Raw genomic sequence first — 7,962 nt, 5'->3', positions numbered from 1 at the left:
TCCCTCCGCGCCCCCCTCCCCTCCTCAAATCAAATTGGAGTGCATGTATTAAGCAGGGAAGCTGATTTTTTGCCCCGGATAGAAGCACCCTGCTTTGATTCTTGCTCACACTGCAGCAACTGTGACATTATTATTCATGCAGCTAAGAGAATCAGTTGACTTAATGGATCGTTGTTTTTCATTCCACAGGTGTTAATGATCTTCTCTCCTTTGTAATGGTCTTAGTGTTCCACCAATCAAGCTAAGCTTTTTTGTGGCAATTTTCTTGTCCACTCGCTGCTCCTGGTCTCTCTTGCCTCCAATTTCATAGCTCTGGAAACTTATTAGATCTTTTCAGAATCACAGATCCACCCATAGAGACTAGTCTTCAGCAGCAACTAGGGTTGCAGCTTTAGTCAAACAGGAAAGGGAAGGTGAATCAGGTGAAGAATAGGTTCTGTCCCTGCACTATGAAGCTGTAACTCTGGAAAAATCTTTTTTCTTCATTCTGCCTTTCAAAAATAAGATGCATATTATATTCCAGAATATGTAATATGCAAGAAAATATGGTATTGTTGAAGCTTGCAGGACAGTACACTAGTGACAGTCTTTCTGGAAGAGACCAAACCAAAGTGCATCTTCACTAAGAAAAAATCTTTAGCTAACACATGGTAACTAGCATGAGATAAAATCACAGTAAAGATAAGCCAGTCTGTAGTTTTCATGTTAGTAAGAAGTTTAAGTAAGGATTAAGGCTGATCTGACCAATTTGTAACAGGGCTGCGACCCCTATGCACCACCCCACCAAAGGCAAGCCACAGGCCCCTCAGGCTGCACACTGCACAGACGTCCCCCTTCTCCCACCCCCCACCCCCATCACTGCCCCACATGTACAGGCACCCCAGACTCGCCCTCAGTTTCTTGACCATGGACTTTAGTGCTGCATCATGTTGCACCAGTATACCAGGCTACAGGCTCCCCTGGAACCCACTGGGCTGTGCTATCACACAGCAATGCCCTTTGGGGCAGTGGCAGGAAATGGAAGCTGGAAGAAGGAGGGGGAAAGGCCAGTGACTCCAGCTGCAACTACAGCTGCAGTGATGGGGGTAGCAGTGGCTGGGTAGGAGCCAAGGGGCCACAAATTAACTCCTTGCAGGCCACATGAGGCCCTTGGGCCCTAGATTAAAAGGTAGGCTAGGATTTATCTTGACATGTGGACACACGTTAAAACTATAATTGTTTTTGTCTTCACTAGGATTCCTCCTTGTGTTAGTTACCCTAAGTTAAATAACACAAGGTAAGAAAGCACTTTTCTCTATTGGAAAACATTAAAAAGGGTCCACTAAGGCCCCTGTGTCTATTGATTCATTCTCTGCTCATCTTCAATGCTCCCCACAGCCTAGGGAGAGAGGGAAATACCACCATGTCCTTTAGAGGAAGGAATTTTACTAGAAATGTCAAAAGAGTAGTTAATTAAAGCAGAGCTTGGGTTCTTCTAAAAGAGCAGAACAAGAACAACTACAGAAAGAACAAGGGGGACTAGGAACAACACTTAAAACCTGATTACTCTTATAGTGATTTCAAGGTATTCAACAGACCGCTAGGGAGAGACACAAGTGTTATTACATCTGTTTTAAAAGAATATATGTTCAAGAAATGTATTTGCAGCATAGACACAGAGCAAAGTATTTCCAAAACCATTTCAAGACATTTTACAATTATCCAAGCCTTATTTGCTCCCAAGAAAATTAAAGATGAGGTCTTGTATTCTCACTTATTGCAGATTTTAAAATGGCACATGAAATATTAGTAAAGGAATTTATCTGTCACTTCTTTAGGTCTTTATTTTTAGTTATCTGTCTGCTGGTATCATGAAAATCATGAACAAAGATAGTCATCCAAAAAAGGAGATATTGTTTTGTTTCCACAGAAAAAAGTTTTCAACAAAATTATTTCAGAGCAAGTATCCTAATATGCCACTGTTGTTCGGAGATTATATAAGATTACCTAACACCACTGCAATTTAATCATTCGTCCATATCCATCAAATGTCACTACTGTCAAAAGAAATTCAGATTGCAGAGGGTTATAGAAATACAAAACCTGTTCCTTTGTGCAGAAAGTGAATTTAAAATTACATCAGAACAGACTTCTCTAGCTGTAAAGTTTTACACCCAGTTTGTACAGGTATTAATGACCATAAAGGGTTCAAACTGTAGAGCAGGGGTGGGCAAAATATGGCCCGTGGGCCACATCTGGCCCACCAAGCCATTCTATCTGGCCTGCGGGGCCCCTAAAAATTTAAAAAATTTGTATTTATCTGCTCCTGGCTGCCTGTCAAAGTTGACAGGAGACAAGGGCAGTAGGATCCAGGGGGAGCTGGCAGGACTCAGTAGCAAGGCCAGCCCAGGCCCGCCCCATCCCCAACCCCCTCTCACCCCTGCCCCCCTACCCAGAAGCCTCTGCTTGCTGCAGCTTTCACTGCTTCCCTGCATGCCCACCAGCTGCTCCAGCACCACGTGCCCCACACTCCCGCCGGACTGCAGGAGCATAAGGCCCGTGCTGGTACCCCAGGGCCAGGAGCGAGAGAGTGTGTGTGCACATGTGTGCACTCACATCTCTGCAATGAGGGATGGGGGGAGAGAGAAAAAGAGAGCAATGAGGGAGGGAGAGACTCTGTGTGTGTGTGTGTGTGTGTGTGTGTGTGTGTGTGTGTGTGTGCCTGTGCGCAATGGGGGACAGTCTGTGTGTGCAGTGAGGGAGGCAGAGAGAGAGAGCATACCCACCCACACCCCACTTATCCACACACCTACAGCCCCCCATAAACTTAGACCCACCCTTCCATGTCCCCCACCATCCTCCCTCACAATACAGGGTCTTCATAAAGTCCTTGTGCACTTTTAAACTTTAATAGCTTGGGTTGTAGGTATGATAGAAACAATCTGAAAATGGCATTTAAAAAAGTTTATTAAAGTTTCAGGAAAACTAGAGTACACAATGCTAGACTTCAACATAACCACCATCCATCATGATACCGTGCTCAATCCGATCTTCCAACTCCTTGAAAATGTTTCCCAGTTGGTCTTGAGTTACTGCACTAATTGCATTGGCGATCCTAGCCCTAAGTTCCACCAAAGAACATGGTTTTGACAAGTAAACTACACTTTTAACATGTCCCCATAAAAAGAAGTCCAACAGCGGTAGGTCAGGTGAACGAGGTGGCCAATCAATTAGTCCACCTCTGCCTAGCCACTTGTCTGGAAAAACATCATTTAGAAACTGTCATACATTCAGAGCATAGTGGCACAGAGCTCCATCTTATTTAAGAATAAATTCATTATTACTTATGAAGTCTAGCACTGTGTACTCTAGTTGTCCTAAAAATTTAATAAATTTGCTTTTAAATGCCGTTTACAGATTGTTTCTATCATACATACAACCTAAGTTATTAAAATGTAGATGTGCACAAGGATTTTATGGAGGCCCTATATATAAGAGTAAGACTTCATTTTAAGCTATTGTGCAATCACCTCTGTGTACGCTACACAAACACATGTAAATTAGAACAAAAATGCTTCTTGAAATCAAATAAGTGAATGTTGTAGTGTAGAGACTCAAGCCTAAATCATATAACAAGTGAAAATCACCTTTTCAAACCACATCTTCTCATGAAACAAGAGGGGAAAAATTGGAGGAAGGCAGTCTGTCTCCTTGTATTGACCCAGGATGCAGACACTGAGGTAAACGCCATGTTTCTCTGGCAAGAACACACCAGGGCACGTGACCTTATGAAAGAAAGAAAACAACCATGGTTATCTGAATGTTCCTGGTCATACCTCCCCACACTGTCATCAATATGCATCAAGCACAATCTGCAAGAATCGCTGCTACAGCTGAGAGGGTAGCTCAGTGTCTATGCCATTGACTTTCCTATGGAAGCAGTCAACAGGAGTCTCTCTATCACAGTCCCTGGGAAGTGTGACAGCGAGCACAGCATCCTCACTCTGAGCATACTACACCCCAAAATGGATGTAATACAGCTGCCTTATGACAGGAGTAAGCACACCTAAAACATCAAGTGTACTGGCATGCATGCCTAGAGCATCTCTTTTGGAGTCCAGCATGTGCAGAGAAGGCATCCCCAATGCTCCCCAGCACAGTCCAGAGGCAGTGTAGATGTGTCCTTAGAACCCAGTTCCGCCTTCAGTTACATTAATAGAAATTACAGTTGTGTACAGAAAGGCAGATCTGGGCTTCTGGAATGGGATATGCCAAAGTCCCTCTGTTAATTTACAATCAGAAGTTACCACAAGACTTTAAATGCAACTTGTGCTCATAAGTTACCATGACACTTCTGAATCCCCCATCTTTGGCATGTATTCTAACCGGAACACGTTTGCATCATTTTTTCATTCTTAGCATGTTGCATCATTTTAATAGTCAGGGGGCATGTCTATACATGCAATTAATACAACACAATTAACTCCAACACTTATCATGCTGGAGTTTATTGCTCCTGGGCAACACATTTACACGTGTGCCCAGGACCACAGCACATTGAGCAGAGTCGGAGCAGCCCCAGCTGGCAAAGACCCTGGGGGTTCAGCCTGTGAGCCAAGGGCTGGTCCAACCCAGCTCAACATGCTGTGGAGGGGCTGGCTGGGGCACAAGGGTGCTTCCATGCAGGGCTAGTCAGCAGGCAGCCCCCGCACTGAAGCACTCTTGTGCCCCAGCCAGTCCCATCAGCATCTACACATGTGTTGCTGCAAACTAAAGAAATCTGCCATAGGATAATATTTGTATTTACAAGTACTAACCTATGGCAGAGTTAGTTTACCCCAGCCTAATAGGGCTGGACATGTAGATAAAGAGACTTTACTGCAGAACTAATTACTTTAGGCACCTCTGCAATAAATGTCTTGTGTAGAGTGCCCAGGGTTGCCTGCCTGATTTTTTTCATCAGCAGTGTTGTACCAGAAAGACTATGAAGTTGAAAACCCTTGAGAATAGATCTTTATCCATGAGTCTGGATTCATAAACTCAAAAACAATATACCTGTTATAACTGCATATTATGGCATGGCATGGCATGGCATGGCATGACTACTCTACACCTTTGGAATTTGTCCTTAAAATATGCTCCAGAGATAAAGGCAGTGTGATTTAAAATATACACAGTTGCAACAACTGCCATGTAGTTCTTGCATTGTTTTCAGAGTCCCTCAACCAAATACTAATTCATTTGTTTGATTCTTAGTATTGTTTTCCTCTGTCAACTAATGTATTCCATCACTAATACACTATACTGCTGATAAACAGATACAATACATAGATAAGCTCCAACCATCGAATCCCTGACTCCGGCAAAATTGCTTTGAAAATCAAGGAAGTATTGCAGAATGAGGCCTCAACATGTTTTCTTTGGGTTTGTTCCTTTACTTCAGAAATTTTGAATGAGAGGTCTATTCCATATGTTTATCTATGTGGCAATTTCTGTTCCCCAACAATTGTATTCATGCAACCAGACAGATTTCTTGGATATTAGCCTTTTACTTAATAGACACTGAAATATTATATCTGAAGGAGATGACTGGAAGGCTAGCAGCTAAAAGAAACTTTTTTTAAAAGAGCTATTTCTCCATCTACTCGCAAGACCTATCAAAGTGCTACAGATTACTATAATCTCTTCTGAGTAGACTCTGAACAGCCACAATAATCCTCCAAAAGACAAATGCACAATTAGAGGAGTCCTGACATTTGTTTAACCAGTGATTCTCAACCTTATTCACCTCAAGGCACCTTTTGGAAAAGTCCAGCTTTTCCATTCCAATCATTTTTTTTGCCTTCAGAAAAGTAGCAGAGAAATTCTTCTGTTGCAAAGAACCCAGAAAGCCCACAACAGGTCAGCATGATTCCAGTTTGAAATCTCAGGGTTTATTTTGTGAATCACATATAGATGCTTGCATACCTCCCAGTGCTAATATTGCAAAGCACCCTGCCACCCTCACATCACCCTGGTTGAGGATAGCTGAACTAATGCAATGTTTGATCCTGACAGGTTAAATCAGCAATTCTTCCATTCTCACACAGACGTCCTTAGCTGCCATACACTTGGCTTTCCACACTTGCCCCCTGAGACACCCTGCCAATCTTCAAAAAGCATCTTGACACTCATCTTCCTGGCGTCATCAGATCCCAGCAGTCTTTCCAGCCCAAGCGCAGGGGGGCTGGACCCGATGATCTGTAAGGTCCCTTCCAGCCCTCAAACAACTATGAAACTATAAAACACATTGTGTATCCCTGTGACCAAAACAGACCTTTGCAGTCTTGTGGCTGATGAGCTAAACCCATGGAAAAAAAGCAAGGCAGTGGCGTATGGCTGCACCCTGTGTAGGGTAATTTCATCCCAGCCTTGCTGTGAGGGCAGCTGGGGGACACTTACAGCGGCCTCCTGCTCCCTTTGCAGAGCAGGGAAGCAATAACACCCTGGTGGCAGTAACGCGGAAAACTGCTCCAGCCGTGGGGATTTCAGAGCAGCAGAGCAACGCAGGTCAGCGGGCTCTGCTAGGAAAGCTCAAACCTCCAGCAGCATCACTCCCCACCCTCTGCCCTGCCCCTCACCGCGTGGATCTGCAGCTCCACCACCACCTTCAGAGGCATCTCGCCCCAGGGTCGGGCGCCGGGGGTGGGAGGACCCCGGAGCCTCCGCAGGGGGGGCAGAGAGGGGGATTTCCCCGGCCCAGCTCCGCCGGCCCCTGGGCTGCTCTTCCCTGGATATGGGCGGCTCTTCCCGGGGTAGTGGGGGGGGGGGGGAAGCGTCGCGTTGCCATGGAAACGCAAATGTTGCAACGTTCAGTCTTCAGAACTCTGAGACAGCGGCTGGGCGCCCCCTGCGGGCGCGTGGCACCCAGCTCTGCGCCTGCCCGGACACGGCCGGCGGGCTGGGGGAGAGGGGTGCGGCCAGGGAAAGAAATCTCCCCATCCTTGCTCCATGCGGTCTGGGAGTGGGGGGTCAGGGCGTGCGTGTGCAAGGCTGCCTGCACAGGTGACATCTGCATGCCACGTGCGTGCACACAAGTGTGTGTGGGGGGAGGGGAGTATGTGTAACATGGGTCTTGAAGATCTGCACCCCGCTGCCTACCACAGAAGCTGCAAGGTGTGGCAGTGGGCATGCATGTAGCAGGCCATGCCTAAGATGGTGGCACCAGGCAAAGTCCCACTTGCCAGGCCTGTACTTGCCTCTGTGTTGGCTTTGGGTGAGGCCTGGGTGCAAGCTGTGCTGTTGGGGGCAGCGTTTGTGTCACCCTGGGCATGTGATGGTTTAGGTTTCTTTAGGACTTGCTCCACATTCCCAGCCTCTCAGTCCCAACCTTCAGGAGGGGGGAAATGTTCATGTTCCCCCAACATGTTCATTCGCAAAAGATATTTTTCTCTGTGGTCTCTAGGCAAACAAGGTAGTTTGTTGTTTTAGTTTGCTTTTTTGGTTGTTTCTCCCTGCCACACACTAGGAAGTCTGCACCTAATCAGCCTAGTAACCTCTAGTTTAGTGGTTCACAACCTTTTTAGACTCGAGGCACCCCTGGATAGACTGGATGCACTCCTGGATAGACCTGGGGCACCCCTGGATAGATTCAAGGCACCCCACAGATTCTGGCAGCTCTTTCATCCCCAGCCCCCGCCCTTTTTTTTCACTACAGAAAAAAATGACAGCTTTTTTTTCTGTTGTGAAAAAAACCCCAAAAGGCTACAGCTGTGGATTTCTATTTGAAACCCCTGGGTTTCTCTTGTGACTCGGATTTGCACACCTAACAGTGCTGCCATTGTGTGGCACCCTGTGGCAGTTGAAAGGATCTCCAGACAGCCTGGGGTGCTGCTGCACCTGGTGGAGACTCACTGCTCTCATTTCGGAAACTCCTAAGTATTGCCGCTTTACAACAACTGATAGTTGTGTGCGTGCATTACACAATGAGCCTGGTATACATAT

At 45.9% G+C, this 7,962-nt stretch overlaps 1 protein-coding gene across 1 annotated transcript in view; it reads right to left on the bottom strand.

Annotated features, from left to right (window-relative positions):
* Positions 1 to 6,652, bottom strand: part of SPATA6L (spermatogenesis associated 6 like) — a 75,697-nt gene extending 69,045 nt beyond the window's left edge. Inside the window, exons 1-2 of the mRNA XM_006025406.3 lie at positions 6,600 to 6,652; positions 3,627 to 3,764 (exon numbers count right to left, since the gene is read on the bottom strand). Coding sequence (XP_006025468.2) covers positions 3,627 to 3,764; positions 6,600 to 6,638 — 177 coding nt within the window. The 5' untranslated portion in view covers positions 6,639 to 6,652. The remainder of the gene's footprint in view (positions 1 to 3,626; positions 3,765 to 6,599) is intronic.
* Between the last annotated feature and the right edge of the window lie 1,310 nt (positions 6,653 to 7,962).

Source organism: Alligator sinensis, unplaced genomic scaffold (genome assembly GCF_000455745.1).
Source record: "Alligator sinensis unplaced genomic scaffold, ASM45574v1 scaffold392_2, whole genome shotgun sequence".
In the NCBI taxonomy this organism is placed as follows: Eukaryota; Metazoa; Chordata; order Crocodylia; family Alligatoridae; genus Alligator; species Alligator sinensis.
This window is presented reverse-complemented; position numbering and strand designations above follow the sequence as displayed.